The sequence below is a fragment of the Monopterus albus genome, unplaced genomic scaffold (genome assembly GCF_001952655.1).
Source record: "Monopterus albus unplaced genomic scaffold, M_albus_1.0 scaffold41.1, whole genome shotgun sequence".
In the NCBI taxonomy this organism is placed as follows: domain Eukaryota; kingdom Metazoa; phylum Chordata; class Actinopteri; order Synbranchiformes; family Synbranchidae; genus Monopterus; species Monopterus albus.
Window position 1 is genome coordinate 2,451,023 of NW_018127921.1, and position 21,675 is coordinate 2,472,697.

General features: G+C 39.4%; 1 protein-coding gene across 1 annotated transcript in view; it reads right to left on the reverse strand.

The window, feature by feature from the left end:
• Positions 1–19,232, reverse strand: part of exoc4 (exocyst complex component 4) — a 133,603-nt gene extending 114,371 nt beyond the window's left edge. The window contains exons 1-8 of the mRNA XM_020599515.1: positions 19,105–19,232; positions 18,322–18,511; positions 16,961–17,155; positions 12,834–13,027; positions 11,104–11,213; positions 9,080–9,180; positions 8,772–8,926; positions 3,894–4,074 (exon numbers count right to left, since the gene is read on the reverse strand). Of these exons, the coding sequence (XP_020455171.1) occupies positions 3,894–4,074; positions 8,772–8,926; positions 9,080–9,180; positions 11,104–11,213; positions 12,834–13,027; positions 16,961–17,155; positions 18,322–18,511; positions 19,105–19,223 (1,245 nt within the window). The 5' untranslated portion in view covers positions 19,224–19,232. The remainder of the gene's footprint in view (positions 1–3,893; positions 4,075–8,771; positions 8,927–9,079; positions 9,181–11,103; positions 11,214–12,833; positions 13,028–16,960; positions 17,156–18,321; positions 18,512–19,104) is intronic.
• Between the last annotated feature and the right edge of the window lie 2,443 nt (positions 19,233–21,675).

Sequence of the window (21,675 nt, forward strand, 5' to 3'; positions counted from 1 at the left end):
CGCTCTTCAGAGAACCAATGAGTAACATCACGGAAGGTTTATTCATCTTTCATATACTCTGAATAGTCTAAACTTAATTAGCAAGTAAGCCTAAATTTGTGGTGAACTAGTTATTTTAAAAATGCATATTTTGTAGGCATTAGTGAACTAGCCTACATTTTGAAATACAAAAAAAAAAAGTTGCTGTAGTTACTGTAAAAATAAAAAAAAACAAACGCTGTAACCATAATCTGGCCAATGCTGAGTAGGTTCCAGCCCCTTTGTAGGTCTTAAGACATGAGATAAGAACTGGCTCAGTATCCAAATAAGATATGACCGAGCCACTCTGGGAGCAGTAGGAATTTAATTTCTCTTATTGCTGATATGTGACTCTCTAAGACAGAAAGGCCTAAATGAAAGGGGTGAAAGGGATTGTGGGAGTTGTGAGAGAAAAACAAAGCAAGATAATGAGACTAAGAAGGAAATTGCAAGGAGCAAGAACGGTATGCACAAGGTATTTGGAAACTGAGAGAAAGTAATACAGAGGCAGCAGGAAACATAGTGAAGAAGGAAGGAAGGAGTAAGGGAAATGGAGAGTGGGAGAAAAAACAAACCAACAAGCAAGAGATGAGAGAAATGGACAAGGGGCCTTCATATTGATACAATCTGCCAGGAAATAATAAAACGAGTGAGTGAATACAAAAACCTAATTTCACGTAATGAGCATTCTAATCAAGAGATTACATTATCTCACACTGCGGAGAGGGGAGAGTAGAGCCCCTGGAAACTGGGTGTTGGCAGTGGTCACACGCTGGGGAATGGCTTAATGCGGAGCTATTACAGTACATGCCTATGCACATTAACACCCAGTCGCAAGACAAGGTAATGGTACTGTTTGCAATTTCCTAGTTTTCTCCATAAATTGGTCATGAAATATGATCTGATCGTCACCAAAGTCACAAATATCAACAAGCACAATATTCCTAAGCTGATAAAATACAAACAGTTATGACCTTTCATGTCTTTAGTGAACATACCCATTAAACATACAAAGTAATGGTGGAAAAAGTAATGGCAACACCAGGTTTCTGATGTCACTAAACGACAACTGGAGTCAGGTGTTAACAAACCTGGAGTTTAGTCAATGAAACCAGAATGGAGGTGTGGTTTAGAACTACCTTGACTTATAAAAACACTCAGTCGCAAGCGGCATCAGCTGTTGTGAGCCATGCCTTACCAAAACGCAAAACAACAATGCAGAATGCTCACTGAGGTAAAAAAAAAAAAAAAGAGCCCTAGAGTAACAGCTAAAGACATGAAGGATTCATTGGAGTTGGTTAACATCTCTGTTCATTAGTCAACCATACGCAAAATATGGAACAGGCAGGGTATCCATGGCAGGATGCCATGGAGGAAATCAGTGCTCCCCAAAAACAACATTGCAGCATGCCTGAAGTTTGTCAAAGACCACCTTGACACTCCACAACACTACTGGGAAAATGTCCTGAATAAAACAAAGGTAGAATTGTTTGGGAAGAATGCACAGCACTACATATGACCGCAGTGATAGGACACATCACTGGTGGGGACGAAGCAGCCTACAGGAGGGAGGTGGCCGGTCAGATGTCATGGTGCAAGGACAATAATCTCAGCCTCAACACGGACAAGATGAAGGAGATGATAGCTTCAAATACCTGGGTGTCCACATCAGTGAGGACCTCACCTGGACACATAACACCACACAGCTGGTCAAGAAGGCCCAACGGCAGCTGTACTTCCTGAAGAGGCTGAGGAGGTTTGGCATGTCGCCTAGGATCCTTTGCAACTTCTACAGCTGCATCACTGTCTGGTATGGTAGCACTACTGCTATGGACCGCAAGCGCCTGCAGAGAGCGGTAAAGACTGTCAGAAGTGTGAAATGCAGGACCACTAGACTGAAAAACTCTTTCTTTCCCTCTACCATCAAACTCCTAAACAGGAGCTGACAGGAGTTTATTACCAGGAGATATGTCATGTAATGACGTACTGACGACCTGTACTGTTTACATTCTCAGTTTGCACACGCATAATTGCATGTTGACTTTTGACTACTGCACATGCAGCTCTTAATATATTCTTATATATTTTTATTATATCTCTTCATTTGCTGCTTTAAAGTGCCTTAGATTTTGTGTTACTTAATTATCTACTTTATATTTCATTTGTATTGTGTGGCATTCAGGTGGACAGCAAAATAAGAATTTCATTGTACAGGGAAATGCGTTTCCGTACTGTGCATATAACAATAAACACTTTATGTTCATCATTTCATATCAAACACTTTGATATGATCAAAGTCAACTCTTTGACTTTGATAAGATGTAAAAAGAGAACAGCATCCCAACAGTGAAGTATGGTGGAGGGAGCATTATGATGTAATGCTGCTTTGCTGCCTCTGGACCTGGACACGTGGAGAAGAAATTGAATTCCAAAGTGTCCTACAGGACTGTCCACAAGCTGAAGCTCAGAACAAGCTGGGTGATGCAGCAGGACAGTGACCCTAAACATTGAAGTAAATCTACTACAAAATGGCTTTGGAGACACAAAATCCACCTTTTGGAGTGGCCCACTCAGAACAGAGACCTCAACCCAATATAGATGCTGTGGAATGACCTCACACCAGACGTCCTAAGAATATGGCTGAGCTTGAAGTAGTGACCAATTTATGCAGAAAACCAGGAAACTGCAAATAATGCCATTACTTTTTTCTTGCAACTGTAGACGCACCTCAACACTCCTGTATTTATGCATCAAAGTATACCAGAAACTGAAGTTATGAGAAACAGATGACTTGTGGTGCAAAGACAGGCTTTCAATTAGACTGCGCACCTTTATAATAAGAAAAAATACTGGTGTGTTTAGGGAAAAAAACAACACTGATCTTGCTATCAATTACAAAGATGACAATCAAAACATTCTGGTTTTCAGATTACAGAAAATTTGCATCCAGCGGAACATTCCTCTCCTAAAACATCAAGTTCTTATCTTGTACATTCATAAATTGTACATCTGAGTAATAGACATATACGAAAAACCTAAAATGAATGAAGAAGCACATCATCCTTTTTATTTGAATCATACTCACACAAGTTCAAGCGTGGTTATACACATGAGAAATGTTTCAGTAACAAGCAATAAATAAAAAGACAACTCCCAGTGAAGGAGCCATCCTTGTGGGGACCAGAAGCTAGTCCCCACAGTGTGAGTATGTTAACAGGTTTCGATCCTCATGATGTAAGTAATACAAAGGCACACCCATGCACACACACACACACACACACACACACACAAACAGCAAGTGCCACAGAACTTCCTCCGAGATTGACCATAGGTCAGTTCAACAGCTGCTCATCCCTTCAACCAATCAAACAGGAGCAGGGAGCAACAACCCAGCATGAATACACACCAATTAAAGAACCTAAAATTAATCCAAGAAATGAAGCTTCTCCTGTCTTTTTCTCAGGCTCTTCTTGCTGACAGATTGAATACCATCCATCACACTTCTCTACTGATTAATTTACTGTAAAGGAAAGTAAATTAAATCAGTGTTTTATAAGAAAAGAGTGGAAAATAAATCAAGGATGACCGTGTCTCTGTGGCAGTGAATAAAAATAAGAGCCTGAGGGTACACCAGCAAGGGAAGACAAACAAACAGCTCCGAGTTAACTAAGAAAGCATCTTGCGTATTTTTCAAGTTTGTGCTCACTGGACTGGAAGACATCTGAGATCTGTAAGGCTTAATATTTGTTTTTAGTACCCTCTTTTTCATGTTTGCACAAGAGACTGTCATAAATCTTCCTCAAACATGTACAAACAACATATTGCATATCAGTTGTCTGGGTACATTTATTTATTCAGTGTTCTTCACAACTGACCTGCAGCACTGTCTGGATTTTGGCAGAAACATCCGCTTGGTCGTAGAGCTTGATTCCCTCTTCATAGGCCCCGCCTGGGCATTGCACTGCAATCCGCTGCAGGTGAGTCAATACCACACTGTGAGCCTGGGCCACTGCCTTGAACTTATCAAACAAAAGTTCCAACAGGTCCAGCAGCAACCTGCAGAGGAAGCCAGACAGAGGACAGCATGAGAAACATGAAGAACAGAGAGCAGGGGGGGATAAATGAGTTAATAATAATATTTAACAGAAACAAAACAAATGGTTCTGTCTGTCACAAGAGCAAAGAAATGCGAGCAGTACTTCATTCACTAGATATGGAAACATATCAACAGTAAGTAAAGCACTTGCTGTTGAACCACAAATGAATTAAGCTCTCTTTGAATATTGGAAGGAGAGGAAAGTAAGTTTTATCAATCACCATTGACTAATAAAAACTCTACACATCCCAGAATACCACCATAGTTCCAAATCCCTTTCACATTATTCATAGTATAACAGCTGAGAAACACTGATAAGTGGTGCCACTAACCTCTAAATAGCATCCAAATACCATTTTTCCTAACATGATTTTATAACAACGCAGTCCCTGCATGTATATCAACAGTACAGTATACTGTACCAATGTAAGGAGATCATGGTGCGTCTCCAGATTCTGCTTGGCCTTAAATTTGGTTTTATGTACACAGATATATTTTCCTAACCAATAAAACAATCCCTTTTGCTATGCATTCATATATTCACCTACATAAGGTAAACAGCGTGTAACTGAAAAAATGGCTTGAACTTAAGACTTGAGATAAAGTACCTGTAAACTAAAGGCAAAACTAAGATTGTCTAAAAGATAAAAGGGAAAAATAATAAACAGCAACAAATAATAATTATCTAACACTGAATGGATTTCACTTTACAACTTAGGTACCACAGTTCCCAGTTTTCATTCCAAGTTTCCTATTCAAGAGATTCTAACAGATATTTTTCCTGTAGTAAAGACTTAGCGCCTGGGCTTGCAGCTCAACAAGAAGTGAACTGCCGAACCTGGACCCAAAAGAGCAACTACTGTCATTAGTTCTAAATGGCTCTGGCTGAGGAAGAGAGTGCAGCCAAAACTAAATTGACCTTCCACTTGCTCTGAGTGCTACACTCTGGATTGGAAACTCACAGTTGCCTCATCTACACTAATGCTTTCATACAAACTTTGCCATATCTGCTTTCTACACAAGGGCAAAGCTTTTAGAGTAAAGGTTACATTAGTTGAGCCTGCATGAGTACACAGTACACCTATGTCAGTGAGTGCCCACTTTATTTTAGTGGGGATATTAGAGTTAATATGAATGTAGTCACAGTGTTTGTCTAATAATGGTCTTTTAGTTCCCTCCTCTGGTATTTCACTTGGGTTTTTTTTAAATTAAGTAACACTAAAACATATTTTTCTTTTGTAGGTTGCTACAGCTTAAAAGTTGTCTTTTGACAGACCTATAGCAAGGTAGATTTATAGAAATCTTTCCTTTCTATGCAGCTAAACAGTTAGGAAGTTTTTTATATGTAAATCTTAGATATTATACACTTTGTGAAAATAGTAACGCTCCAAATCATGTATGTAATCGTGCAATTTTGAGCTGCCCAGAAACTGTGTCAGTGTTCCTCTGGGACCTTACCCCATAAGCCTCAACTCTAACTTAATATTACCTGCACTTTCCAATCAGCTTCTCTGCTGATTTAATTTAAAAACAAAATTGGAGACGAGTCAGGTGTTTAACTATTAAATGATACAAAAAAAAATCACAGCTATAATTGCCTGAAGTACAACTAAACAGAATAAAAAGCTGTGCCTGCCAAAAACATAAGACTGTCTATTATGTATGCTCAAAAGCACCAGAGCCCATACCTCATTACTGCCAAGTCAATACAAATTACCACTGACTTAAATGCTGCAAGAAAGGAAAGCATGCTAAAAGTTCTGGGAAGTGGCCAAGGCTTCCTGGGAAGGTATAAGGATAATGTAGAAGCAAGATGGATGTTTCACCAGGGGGCATTTTGGTTGGATGTCTGTCACTACAGTGGCAGTAGCAGCGAGTAAATGTTATTAATGGAGAGGGAAGTAGGCACAAATCACTATGAGCTATAACTCAGTGAATGGAAGAGACGCAGAGAGAAGCTGCGAAATGCCAATGAGCAGGGGAATATCTCTCTCTCTTTCTCTCACTTTCTCTCATGTATAAACATAAAGGATGGACAAAAATGGATATGGAGCGAACAGCAACCTTAAGAAATGGACTAATACATGATCATGTATGACTGCATAGAGTTTAATTTACAACTCTTACTTCAATAGCTCTTCGTTTTGTTCAATCTGTAAGCACACTCCAATCTGACTTACCATAACCTTGAACATAATCACTACTTGCCTAATACCTAACCCATGTCATCACTCTAAAATTCTGTGACTTGCATGGTGGGGACCAGCATTTGGTCCACACAAAGAAGGCTGAGTCCACACAGTGTGAGTGTGTAAACAGGTTTTGCCCCCAATGTGTAATACCACACACACACACACACACACACAGACAGACAGACAGTCCTTCTCATTATCTCCCAGCAGAGACCATCCTAATCCATGTCGCCTGCTCTTTGAGCCCTCACTTTTCATTTCCCCTCTGGATTGAAGTTGACACGCACATGTCTGCTGAAGAGTCGGGAGAGTGCACACGTGGATCTACAGTGCCTGATTAACTGACCAACAGAACATCTGTAGTGAATCATTGCATTTTGGGAGAATGATGATAGTGCCAGCATTAGGTTATCACTAGGTTGGCTGTTAGGTACAGATTCAATTAAATTACTGTAAAAAGGAATTTACAGAATGTTGTAAGAACCCTTTAGGTCATTCTTCTGTCATAGACAAATGGACAGACAGAAAAAAAACAGTACATAAGAGACAAGCAATCAATTTCGTGATCAAGGTTTTCGTTTTTAAATTGGTTTTACAATACTTGCGCTTTTAAATTTCTTTGTTCAGTCGTGCAGTTCTTCACTTTAAATCAGTTCTTCCTTCTTCTGAGGAATTGTGATTAGATTCAGAATTTCCTATGCACTAAAAAAGAAACTGTTGCTTTTTAATGCCACTGGACGGGCTCCCAATAAACTATATAGAAGAACTAAATAGAGATTTGCGCACAACGCTGGCAGATCTTGTTCACAATTGGCAAGTCCCCACACTCCAATCTTTGCCTCCCCTGTTTTCTGTCAGTCTCTCGGTGGCCTACTATAAAATAAAGGTGATAAGTCCAGAAATAATCATAACAAATAAATATAAAGTACAGAAAGTCTGATTTGATGTAAATGAAACTGAATTACTAAGAACAATGTTGCAAGCAAATACCTTTGGTGCATAGTACAAGAACCTACATGGAGTATCTTTGTGAAAGTGAGATCTAGTGAAAGGAGGTGGAAATGAAAATGTACTTAAGTGATTGTTCACCACAGAGGACATGAATGAGAACATAAACCTCCAAGAGCAAGCCATGCACCAGCGTATTTGCTGTAAAGTACTTAAGTGTTGCCTGCTAGTCTGCACTGCTATAAAATATAGTGTGCAATATGCAAGACCATTGTTCCCTAAAACTGGTACATTGGTTGGAGTTTCCATAGCAACAAGCCCTTACTTTAAGTTGAAGTGAACATAGGCAGAACTAGGTGTTTATGCATCCAAATACAAACCTCTAAGTGTTTGCCCAAATGCGATTCTGCATGCTGCATTCTGACACAAATACCAACATGTGCAGACACACATAAGCACATGCAGGCACACTTAAGACAATCAGTAAGGAGTAGAATTGGGAATGAGCTACATGGTGGCCTATTACATTGAGGTCAGATGAAAATCTGCAAGCAACAGGAAAAGGAAAGCAGAAGAGGTCAAGCAAAACATCCCTGACAGAAAGCAAGACATTCCTCTTACATAGTTCAAGATCAATGGACTGAGACCTGTATATGTATGCCTGCAGGAGCTGATGTGACTGCTTTTAAAATGTTCACAGCAGTTGTGAAATTATTTGTATGTGTATGGGTGTGTTTAAGCGTGACTTATCTAGATTTAAAACAGCAGAAAATCTGTTTTCCTGGTCTGAGGCAGGTGTGTCTCCTGTCCTAGCCTTTACCGTGTTTCATACTTGGTTGGCTGTCTGACTATACAGACTGAGAACACATTCAAAATATGCTCTCTGCATCTAACACCAAAAATGACTAATGATTCATCCAAAATATGTCCCAAATTATAAACAGCTATAAATAATAGTAAGACTTGACAAGGAAGGTTAATGAATTCCTATCAAGAAATGTTAATATTTAAAACTTTACCAACCACTGGAGTGTCAGCACCTTGTACACAATAAAACAGGGGGATCGATTTCAAAGAGAATATCAAACCCAAAGAAAAATATGCAAGCAGGCTGCTTTAATAAAAACTCTTTTGCATAGATATGATACTAAAGGGGACTACAAGTAACAATTTATTAAGATTCTATTCAGTGGTAACAACAGTAGTTGCATACTGATGTTTATACTGATCATTTTTGGAAACATTGCAAATGCTGCTTAATTTATTTCAGGCAACCAAAAATATGACCTTCATTTTCCACAGAACTGCTTTTATTTTCCTCTTCATAGCTATGTACTCAACACACCCACCTTTCCATCTTTACTGAATAATTATTATTAATCTCCTGATTTCTCAGTTTTTTCCCCATGTTTTACTGATCTGCAGCAATCCTGACTTTTCAGAGATTTGCACTCCACTCCAAGGAGGCCAGGATATCTTAACATGGTGCTTTCTTTACACTTCATAGCATACTTTACCTTGGCTGGCTCTCCTGGGCCAGGTTTTCCCCTCTCTGGTAAGCATGGTCAGCTATCTGAGTGGTGGACCTCTTGATGATCTGCTTCAGCTCAGGTTCCAGCCGCTCCATAATGGCTTTGATGGTCTCTGGGATTTTCTTCAACTTGGCTAGAGCCTGAAGAAAAAGATCATCTTAATTGAAACACAAATGCTACAAAGACAGTGAAATAATAGCACAGCACTCAAAGGTGGATGTAACATTACGGAGGTGTAAAAATTCACAATTAACAGTGTGTGTAGTGATCAGTAATCAGTAATGTCCATGCACCTTGATGAGGATGCCCATGAACTCAGCACTGTTCTCCTCTGGATCTACCTCGGGGAGGTCAGCTTGGTTCAGCTCCCGCACATCCTGCTGCAGCTCGCGCACTGAAGAAGGTATACACACAAAGGTTAGAACATACTGTAAACACTTGTGCAATATTTCCAAGTGCACAAATCCAATTATTTCTGTGACAAATTTATATAGGCAATGATTAAAATAAGAGAAGTCCACGTTCTGTTTTGCTTTCATGCACTGCCTTTGCATCTCTGGATTACCTCAATACAATTTTAATAAAGCAACACAGTAAAACAAGTTCAATCATAGGTGCAACACACCTGCACCTAACCTTATTATCCTACCTGCTAATGTTCGTATCCAACTTGGCAGCAAAACTGAGTGGCAGCATCAAATGACGCTCTAATTTCAATTAGATAGGCCTCCCACTTCCCCATCAAAGTGCATTAAGAGAGTTAATGTTTATGGCAACTTAATGGACTTTTGGTGTACTTCCACTTTTCCCTCATTCCAACAATAGTTTGTGTAATAATAATGAAAATTACTAGCTACGAATGAGGTGCTCTAATGCTCTTGTACAAAATGGCAAGCTAGGCCACTGATTGAAGCCGGCAGCTGTGTCGTGACAGTGACCAATGTGTCAGCATGGCGGTGTACAGGCTCTTACCACCTGGTGGCAGCTAAGTGCCTGTGTTCTCTCTACGTAATGTGGGGAAAACTGTGGCTCAAGGCTTACTTTTAAGCCTACAGGGCAGGTGAACTGAATGGATATTTATTATGTATTAGTGGCATTTTGTACAATTTTGTGTGTGTGTGTCTGAGGTCATGGCACGCAATTGCATGCTGATGAGCTAAGGGAATAAAAAGAGGCAAGGTAAAAACAGAAGTGAAATGACTTTAGTGAAGCAACTAAATGCAAAAGAGAATAAGACAGTGACAAGTACAAGTTTAATAAAACAACTACCAAAAGGCACGTTGGTGCTGCATCTTACCCTTCAGGGAACCCTTGCTTATTAGTAGCCAATCAAGTGCTTATGTTGTTAATCTGTCACTGTCACACCTGAAAGGTTGCAGTAGCAATAAAGTATTATACTATATGTTGGTGGATTCTGAGTGGCAGGTACAATGTATGGAATCCATAGCACTAAAAACAACACGGTGAGTTGCTAACTTAGAATGTTAAGCGTGGGTGGTGTAAAAAGTGCCAGGCTTAATATAAAACCTCAGAAACACCAAGGGAACGCCAAGTTATTGCAGGATTAACTTTTTTCATTATCTTCTTGTTTGCGTTCTTCTGTGCTCTGCCTGGAAGGAATGCAGTGCTGCCTCTACACCCCTACAACCGAGAGAGAATTCAAACCTTCCCAAATACAGTTATAGTCAACATTATCAGTGGCTGTTAAAGTGATAGCTTACTGGTTTGGGCGTAATGAATGCTGGTCCCCTGCTGTGATGACAAAGACACTGAGTGACTGATGGTACAAAAGAAGGGACACTATGATTATAATGTTAGTGAGGGATGTATATCATGATTAGATCTGAAGATGTTATGACATATACTGCAGGAAAAGAAATGTGGGTGTACAGTATGCCTGTGTGCAAAGATGTGTGTATGTGCAATGAGGCATTTTTGTGTGTATTCAATACAATACAGTATGTGCTTGTATTTGTGAGAAGAAAATACACCGCCATAATGACTTGCAAATGGATGTAAGCCAGACTGATGCTAATGACTTGACTATCACTAAAAATATCAGCCCAGTAAAAGTAAAATTACCAACTGAAATCCACACACTTTGTTATCCAAGGATACCAACACTGCTTTGTTGTAATGTTTACCTCTATTGTTCTCCCAATGTATGGCATTTTAATAGAGAAGAAACCATTTAACATATGGCTTTTCATGAGACACCCTCATTAAATCCACATTTCTTTTTGATTTTTCCCAAGCCACCACTCCTAGTTGTGTCCATTATAACCCCTGTCTCATATAACTGAAGGACCATACATACCACTGCTGGATCCAGGTGTACTGAACTGTGATGAATCCAAAAGCTTGCGAGGGGTGGACATGCTGCTGACATCCAACACAGGCATCGGAGATGTGTCTTTGGCTGTGGACCTATAAAAAGGTTAACATCTTAGAGCAGTGATTATGAAATTTAAAAAATGAGGATATTATATTCTATGCATTCTGTTGCGTATAAATCATGACACAGCAATTGCACAAGAGGACATTAAAGATAAAAGTCTGGGCCAAAATCTTCTTATACATATACAAATGCTTTGTATGTACAAGCAAAAAAATAAAAAAATAAAAAAACAAAAATCCCACTAACCTGCCCTTCTCTAACAAAAACAAATCTACTGTTATAACAAAAAGCCTTGCATCTCAGGGTGGGATTGGTGCTGCTTTCCAATGAGCCATTTATCAAGCTTTAAAGCTGGAGGTGGAAGCAATCCAGGCCCTTTAAGTTGGGCGGTATAAACACAGTGTGCCTGCTAAGTGAGTGGGGTGTATGGAGGCTGGCTTGTTGTTAGAGGCGACACAATACTGGGAGGCCAAGACCTGTCACTGGCTGACCCTCAGTAATAAATCACTGTACCTCACCAGCCCACCACCACCATAATTACTGCACCCACACACAGACACACACACCTGTGTAAAAGTGCAAACACACTTAGGCTGAACAGCTTATACAGAACACAAGAGCATCAATAGTGTTTTTGAAGCCTCTGTGCAGCATTAGCACTAATAGGTTAGACAGCCACATCATGAAACTAAGAGACTGGCCCTTGGGTCACGAAGGCATATCTCAAGTTATTCACCTAGTGACTGCAAAACCTAATTCATCATTTGAAGCATTACGGATGTCACACAGAAAGAGCGGATGTTGCATTCTGTCATTTTATTTATTTACTACTAGTTGCTAACAACCGATATTGTCTCTCAGTAGTTTGTTCCCTGAAAACAAAACTAAAATACAAAGGGAATATTCAGATCTCTGATGCTTTTACTGTAGCACCTCTAAGTACATGTCTCCTAATTCCCTATGAACGAACTAGTGCTGTTTGCCTCTTTACAGTAAATGATGTGGAATGTTTTTGTCCGTCTCTGAAACTTCAGCTCATAAACAAAGAAGTCGAACAACATGTTTTGAAGGTCTAATTGTTTTTGTCCATAATTTGCTTGTATAGTAAATAACTGGCATGATGCACTTCATTGTCCAAGCAAAGAAATAACTTATAATGAAAGCACATCTACACAGTCTAAACTTTTCAAAAAAAGCTCTTTGAAGGCTATGTTCCGTTTGACTACGTACAGTAACAGACAAGCAATAAAGGCTGTTGGCAACCCAGTGCAAACAAACTGGGCAAAAAATGTATTTTCAACATCTTCTATGACTTAAACCTAATTCCCTGTGTCTCTCTCAACCTCGCTTTTTTATATAGAATTTTAGTGATGACATTGTAAGAAGTTATTTTTCGTGTGGACCTATGAAGAATATCTACAGGTTTGCTGAAGGTGAAGAATGTTAATCAAGGAAATCAAATTTAATTAAATGGAATCCCTTTTCCCCAACTTACTGTACCTTAAAGTCGGGCAATTAGGTTTCTGACTACCATTTGTGCTATGATGCAAGTCCTTGCACTAATCAATTCTTTCAAACAACATGAGAGAACTATTCTTGTGAGGACATCAGGGTCTGCTCACAATGGCATATAAGAAACTGACCCTTACCCTGGAGGGCGAGTAACATTTTTGTCCTTGTTCTTGTGTCCCAGGCGACTTGTGGACTTGATGTAGAGGTGTCGGTGCAGCTCATCAATGAGCACAAGGTGGATGTTGAGCTTCTTGCTGTTCAGCTCCAAGCGCAGATCTCCAAGCCCCTCCACCTGCAGCAGGGGGCCTTCCAAGGACTCCACAGCTGACACCTGCATATGACAGCATACCAGCCAAACACTAGTTAATCTAAATTTCATATTGGCCACTTTAACAATTAGTGTACCTGTTGTTTCCGCTATCTCTAAATGTAACTTATTTTGGGGGCATTCTACATGAAACCATCATGGCAGTGAAAACATGAATTACATTATTTACACAGCCAACAGTCACCTCTATTAATAATTATAATCACTCTGCCACATTTCCTTGATATTGCAACAACACACCACACTACAATTACAGGCCAATTATCTACAGGAATAAACAGCAGTGGACCTCATGCATGGTCATATTAAATACTGTCCATCCAACAACTGCATAAGGGCTATAGAGAGAATGGAATTTCAACAGGAAATTAAATATCTCATCCCACTTGCCTGTGCCCAGCGCCCCTCTGTTCATGAAGAATCTTCCCACATTAACCAAACGGAAATATGATTGTAATGATAGTCAAATTGGCCTGTCAGGCTCTTGCTCAAGATCTTCACATTTTAAATTACACCTTCTACTTCAGGTGCAAAACAAAAAGGCCCGCTTGTCAAGTTTTTGGTCCGCCAAGAAGAACAAAAGTTGCCCCAAAAAAAGAGGTTCAAATAAACACTAACCGATGCTTTATTTACCCCATTCAGTTCCCTTATCATATGGGTGTAAAATCCTCTCAAAACTAGTCACAAATGGATATCTGGAGATTTACAAAAGGTCATGGTTACCATTGTATAAAAACACATTTGTGTCTCATGATGGCCACAAATGTGTGTTCAGTAATCTACAAATAAAATCTAGATTTACAAATGTGTAAAAACAATTTTCTGGGTGTAGTTCTTTAAAATGTATTTATACATCATTAGATGCACATGCACGGATCGCCTGACACACACAGATCATGCTACGCTTGCCTGTGAGATTTTGAGAGGTTTTTCTTGCTCTGAGATCCTCAAAGGTATGATGTGTTTAATAACAGGTGGAAAACTCGGACGTTTGACTCTTCAGGCTTTTTTCACCTCCTTGACTAGACTTTAACTAAATACGTATTTTAACATGAAATATTTTGATGTCATGTGGCTTTACCTTTATTTTAATCAGAACATGCCTGTATTAAAGGCTAATATGAATATCATTTTGCAATCACTATTTAAGATAATGCCAGTCCACAGGTTATAGGTTATTTGTTCATTTTACACCCATATTATTAGGTTTAGCAGTCTTGAGGACTCCTCTCTTTTTTACACTGAGACAAACAATCACAGTGGGACTCTTAATCACTTTTAATCAACTAAAATACCTGTAATTCTTATAAATTTAACCACTTTTTATTTTTTATTTGACCTTCATATATACAGTATATAGTACATACTTTTGTGTACAATATATGAAGAAAAGATTTTCCTCCAAAAACTGAAGTAGGTAAAACTTTATTGATTCCACAGTGGGGAAATTCCAGTCCCCTGACACTCTCCTGATCCATGCATTTTTGCCTATTTTTCATTCTCACTACTTCCTTTCCCCTTTTCTGTTCTCATTAGCAGAAGCTACAGTGGTTGTGGCATTAGTTTGCAATTAAAAAAAATCTTCATGACATTAAATAAACTGTGCAAATCTGTATGCGTGTGCTTTTTTTTGTGTGTATTTCAAGGGCACTAATGGCCAGATTATAGTGTTGGAAAGCATATTTGCATGGCCAGTGCAGGCCAGAAGGGAATGGGTAGCAAGGGAGAGGACACTGGGCATGGGTCAAGTGTGTATTGATGCAAATGAGAGCCACATTAGTGACTAGATGAGCTAATGTGCTGCATGATCAGTCCTCTTTGGCTTAATAGAATAACTTGGCATGCCTGTGAGGCTTTGCTGTTCTGTGGGTGTATAAGTGTACGCATCTCTCAGATGTGTCTGTGTATGATTACATGTGTGTGATTGTATGACTGTAAATCATTTTACACTTATGTGTCTATGTCAGGGGGTTTATTTCATTACCATTGGGCTGGAATGACAGAGGAAGGCTGGGTAACAGCATTAGGGGGCCAGGCCTGTCAGCATAATGAGGGATATGAAGCCTCTAGTGAATTTGTTTTGTGGAAAAGAAGAGAAGGATATAGAGGAAAAAGCAGAAAACAGGGAGAGGACAGGAGAGAAGAAAAGCTCTCGGCTCCAAGGGGTGGGTGTCAGCAGTTGTATGTGTGTGCATCTGGGTTTTGAGATACTACTGGAACAAGGGATGGAGAGAAGAGGAGAGGAACTTTTCTAGAACCAGAGCATTTTCTCATTTTTAACCAAGCCCATGGGGCCTAGGACTGCCATTCAATAGCAGACAGATAACCTAGTCTGAATTCTAATTGTCAGCCCTTGGAGATAAGCCTCACATAAACATACAAACACACACTTTTGTTTTAATTTCTCATGGGGACTTTACACCGACTTACAGTATATTCATTTTACTCTAACATTAATCATAACCACTATTTAACTAATCCTAACCCAAAAATACACTGACTTACATGGTGGGGACCAGCAGCTGGTCCTCACAAGGAAAGCCAAGTTCCCATAATGTGAGTGTGTAAACAGGTTTTGGTCCCCACAATGCGAGTGTTGCCAGATGTGCACATATAAACAGAATGTTAGAGTACCAACAACAGTGAAGGAGGGAGAGATGGTGGCTGGGAAGTGTAATCCTGGTTAGTCTACTCATCCTGTAGTACAAGGCAAAATAAAAGGAAAGACATAGCTTTAGTGCATGTGTCTTTAAACACTAAACATTGCAGCTTTTGTTAAAGTCAGAAAGAAAGGAGAAACAGAGTAGAAGGAGAGAAAACAACACAAGGCGCATGTGAAAACCAGGGAGAAGGGTGAGTGCTAATGAGTGACAGCATGATGGGAGTAAGCCCAACAGGGACTCTCGGAGAAGTGACGCAGGCAGTATGATGTTACAGCAGAAAGACAGAGGGATGTCTTCAGAATAAACAATATATGAACACAAATATGTAGAAACTTGTGCAAAAAATTTCCTTTGAAATTTTATGTACCGTACTTTCCGGACTATAAGCCGCTACGTTTGTCGCTTCATGCACACACCCTCATCATGGACAACACACGACGAAATGCATATGATGCCGCTTCAAGTTCGAGGCGATCTATCTGGCTGTCGAAATATCTCATGTTACAACGTGGACACCTGCAGCTATGTACAACATGTTTTTTCGTCTTACATTTAGTGGGTGCAGCTTATAGTCCGGTGCGACATATAGTCCGGAAATTACGGTAAATTGAATTTCCATAGACTGTCTGAGAATCTTTTTTTTTCAAAAATGTAGTAAACATTTATGTCACTGAAAACTTGCAGGGGTGTGTGTGTGTCTGTGTGTCAAAAAGAGAGATCACAAAGTCTGGTTGTTTAGCCATCCTCCAGCTCCCCTACCAAGCATACTGCATAAACATCAAAAGAACAAAGAGTACACACATACATACACAACTGCACTTACATTATGTTCACTTTAAGTAAAAGAGCTGTACCCACTAGACTGTTCAAGGCCAGAACTGGATTGTTCAAAGGGATGAAAAGCACCAGGAAATCAATCTTAGCAGCAACACTTCAGCAACAGTGGTGTTTAAGTACTTGTTGTTATGTGTTTAAGCACAATGGGTCTCAGAAGGAACCAATTAGTATAACTTTATATGCATTTAAATATGTCAATAGGTTTTCAATAACAAGACAAAGATCTCTTCATTTTTCCATTTTGTACTTTTGTCAACTCACTTACCACCCACAAAAAACAAGACAAAACATTTTTGAAAAACCAAATCTATCCTGCAATAAATTTTTCTTTTTCTCTTTCAATCACTGTCTGTCTCTGTCTAACTGAAATACTGTACAATACACACATACAAAGATACTACTATACAACTGCAACTTTGGCCATCAGTCTACTCACCAGCCTATCTGTGGCATGAAGGTAGTGCTTGCTGGCCATATAGGCCTCCAGCTGTTGAGGCACCTGCTTGATGCTTTCAATTTCATCTAGCAGCTGGAGGACATGCTTGTGCTCAATGCCTTCTATCCACAGTTTCCTCAGCTCGTCCCTTTTGCAGTGTAGGAGCATCTTACAAGATAGGAGGTTCTCCTTCACCTGCAAGCGAGAGTTGAACTCATACAAGTGAGATAAGACTTGTCTCTGCACATTTTAGATACTGAAAAATCTCTGAACAAAAATATTTAGGAAGTGTAGAATAACTTATTCAAATGGTATCATATTCATGTGGTCAAAAGCTAAAATACAAAACGGAGTAAGAGTAAGTCACTTCTTACTCATGAATGCATACTTCAGGTACGCAAACCTAAGATTAAAATACATTTAAAAACTAACGATGACTGCACTATTTATTGATTTGAAACACTGATATAAGGAAAGCCTAAGTCATGTAACAAGATATAGTAGCTGTTCTAAACCACCTTTTGAAGAATTCTTGTGACAGCTAAAAGCATGCAAGAGTTTTTAATAACGTCAAGCGCATGCTCTTGAACTAAACGTTTCCTAGCAGGTGATGTCGGAATGGCAGTGCCTTTGCTAGGATCCTGGAACCTAATGACAAAAAAAAAACTCCATAATAGATCCTGTACATCATACGGCCTTCAGATGTAACCTTTTCTCTTCCCTTGCAACCAACTGGATTTTCTGAGCTCACTTTCATGATACAGGTGACATACTGAATATTAACTTAAATACCTGTCTTTAGAAATAAATATGAAATCAGTGTAGGGTATCTAAGAAACCCATGTGAAATCCATCCATCCATTTTCTAAACCGCTTAGTCCCACCCATGTGAAATATAAAATTGAAATAAGTGCTCATATCCGTTGAAATGTTTTGGAACACTAATGTGGAAGACATTAATAACTGCCAAGCACATTAAAAGCCCTGGACACCCATGCAGGTTTTTTCACTTCTGGATGATTGAACCTCAGGCTGAAGCTAGTCGGAGTGATGGAGGGGGTAAGGATTCTGACTTCTGCTGACCACTGATACCTAGACAGTTTTCTTCCTGGGTGAACAAGATTTGTATTAAGTTGTGTTTATTCTCTAGTTTTGGAAAATAAAAAAACCTAAAAACTCAGATGTGAGACCATTTTAATGAATGAAAAGACAAATAAACATGAATGGAAAAACACCACTCCGAGTCACCACTCTGAAATCTATCTGAAACTATTTAAACGAATTGTAGTAATGGGTTTCACCACCCGCCAGTTTCACTACATTCGGTGCCCATTTTTCAACAGTAGACTCTTCTTCCCTACCTGTTTGATCTTGTTACGGGAGCTGGTGATGCGCTCTGTGATGCTCTGGTAGGTTCTGATGGCAGTGGTGAGTTCAGCATAATGCTGAACAATCAGCTCATCCAAATCCCTATCACACGTCTCAAAGGCCTCTTCCAGACGACCCTTCTCAATCTCCCTGTCCTGCACGTCATCACTGCTGGACAAAGTTCTACATCGGGGGAAAAGGGAAGTAAAGCTAAAGCTCAACTCAGTAACCAAATTCCCATCATGAACCTGAATGAAGTATCTATCAGTGTTGGAGTGGACAGGAGCTTACATAAAGCACTGCAGGGGATTGACAATAATAGTTCATACCCCTACAGTGTAGGCAGCATAGCAACATTTAGAAAACAAAATCAAGAAAGGGCCTTTGCACTATAAAAAAAAACCTGAATATTAAGTTAAGTGATTCCTTAGCTTATAAAGACATGACTAATAGACTGTTTTTTAAGATAAACAGTAAGATTTGCTGCACGAATTAGTTTCAGATTATGACAAGCACACCCATTTCACTTCCGCTTCAAAAAGAAATTAAACTGTTGTTATAAATTATCTACATATAATGTCAAAAATAAAAATATTAAATGTGTGTGCTTTAATTTCTTTCATATAGGAAAGCAGGAAGGACGAGCCTAGCTAACAGCGTTAGCATAAGTGCTAGCTGCCAGTCCGTATCTGACGGCAAATGCGAACACAGCTCCAGAGCTGTCTGAGGTCTAATCGGCGCTGTTAACATTATATAAAGAATATGTGCAACGTTACCTTATAACAGAGATGAGAAGACCAGAAGGGTCTTTGTTTTTGCTAACAGCACTCCTATATCTCCCTATATCAGCTGCCATTTTTCCAGCTGCAACACCCAAACAGGAAGACAGAAGCATAAGGTTAGACGACGGAACTCTGGGAGTTGTAGTTTGAACGTTAAAATTGGGTCTGCAACAGTGGTGCACATTTTCTCTGACTTCCGCTTTAGTCAGGGGTAGAAATGTGAAATAAATGTGTAACTAAAGCGGACCTTTAAATAAATAAACAAATAATTCCTCTTTTTATGTTTCTCTACTCGAATGGAAACAGGTAGACTATTGTTTATGATGAAAATATTTTGGACAATAAGAAAGGTCTCAATGATAAATTGTTTCATGGCATACATCCAGTGTACTGTGCACAATGTTACAAACACTGAAAATAGTTGCTGTGTTATGATGAGTGCTAAATGGCATTTAAATGCAACACTGATGTTTTGTATACAACACAAATATCACAATAGAAAAACCATTTCATTGTGACACTTTCAGTCCCAGTCTTGAAACTGGGAGCAAAATGTTGACCAAAGATGAAAGGAGACAATGTGTGTCAGTGAGTTAATAGCCTCACCAGTTTAGAACATATAACGCTGAATATGACAGGGCTCTCCTGTGCTGTGTCTATGACAGTCTCTCCTGTACCAATGAGAATGGGAGAGGGCATTGATTCTGGAGCCAAGTAGGTCAACCTAGCAACCTGGGTCCTGACTGATGTGCTGGTGAGCTGATAAGATAACATTGTGGGTGATCTTTGTGCTTCTTCCAAAAAAAAAAGTATAAAGGATAATGCAGGAGGCACAGTTTTTTTCTTCTAAAAGCGCCTTGGTTCCCAGGTCCAAGTTTAATTTGGAGGTTCTTATCACCTTACCTTGCAGCCCATATCCCATCAATCCAGCTAATCTACTGGGCATCTTTTTCTCCAATAACACATCACCAAGGTTATTTCTTTTAGCTTCATGTGTGTTTGGAAACTAACTGATTGCTTTGACTGACTGACCTGTGTGTGACTTAAATGCAAGGTCAATAATATCTTTGTAGGACATCCCTTTATGATATGTTAATATATAGATTTAAATGCAAATGCTGCATCTAATTTACTTTGAAGAGTTTGAATAACCCAATGATGTAGTTACTTTTCCAGCTAACAAACAGCACATGATATGGATTAAAATAAGAGATAAGCAAAAGCACACATTTAAGCGGGTGCTTTTCCTTATATATGGTTCTTGTGATTGTTTTTCCATGAAAATGTGGTTAATGGAAACAGGGCATCTTGAACCCGATTTTTTTAAGTGTACATATCCAATTCAAAGCACCACCTGCATTATGATACAACACCTAAAACCCATTTAGGACCCACTATCTTTCCAGATACACTGGGTTCAAGTGATATTTTTATTGAGTAGTGTACCCAATATTGCAGAAATAATGCAGAATGAAATTAAATTAGATAAACATTTATGAATGCTGGATCAACTCAAATGTCACAAAATCAAGACAAAAACATATTGCCAATACATAATGCTTAAGAGGATGAAGCAAGATGAAAAGTATGTATGCACTCTATCCAGTTTCATGCTTGACTTTTCTGCTTATTTTGGGAACCTCATCCTGTGAAGTGATTGTTGAGTTGCCTTTAGGTATCAGCTTTATAGCAAAGACAAGCAGTTTTCTTGTGCCATGGGAAATTTTAACCTTCAACCTTATGGTTGAGAGACGACTGTTCTACCCACCGCACCACTGTCGCATCCCCAATGCAGTCAGATGGGTGAGTCTGGGTTTGGTGGATGCCGGGAGAACATAACCTGCCTGGCCACACTGTGCCAACTGTGAAGTTTTGGCGGAGGAGGGATAATGGTATGGGGCTGTTTTTCAAGGTTTGGGCTAGGCCACTTACTGGTGGAGGGCAATCTTAATGCTTCATCATACCAAGACGTTTTGGACAACACCATGCTTCCAACTTTGTGGAAACAGTTTAGGAAAGGCCCTTTTGTATTCCAGCATGAATGTGCCCCAGTGCACAAAACAAGGTCCATAAAGACATGGTTGGATGAGTTCGGTGTGGAAGAACTTGACTGGCTCGCACAGAGCCCTGACCTCAACCCCATCCAACACCTTTGGGATGAACTGGAATAGAAATTGTGAGCCAGGCCTTCTCATCCAATATTAGTGCCTGACCTCAAATGCTCTACAGAATGAATGGGCACAAATTCCTTCAGAAACACCCAAATCTTGTGAAGTGCAATGTTATTAAAGCCCCGGTAGGTGTAATGGTCATGTGTCCCAATACTTTTGTCCATATAGTGTATATGAGGGGTACTGTATGTGTTGCGTTTTGCCCGTACAGGGCTGTCAGCAATTCTGGTAAATTGTTTTATTTGTTCAAGGTATATATTGTGTAAAAGGTCTGTGAGTCCTATGGAATTTCTCAATAATGTTGCAGCATACACAGCCACAATGAATTTTTAAAAAGGTTTTTATTTATTTATGTTTGCACAGCATCCAAAGTATATATAATGCAGAAACACAA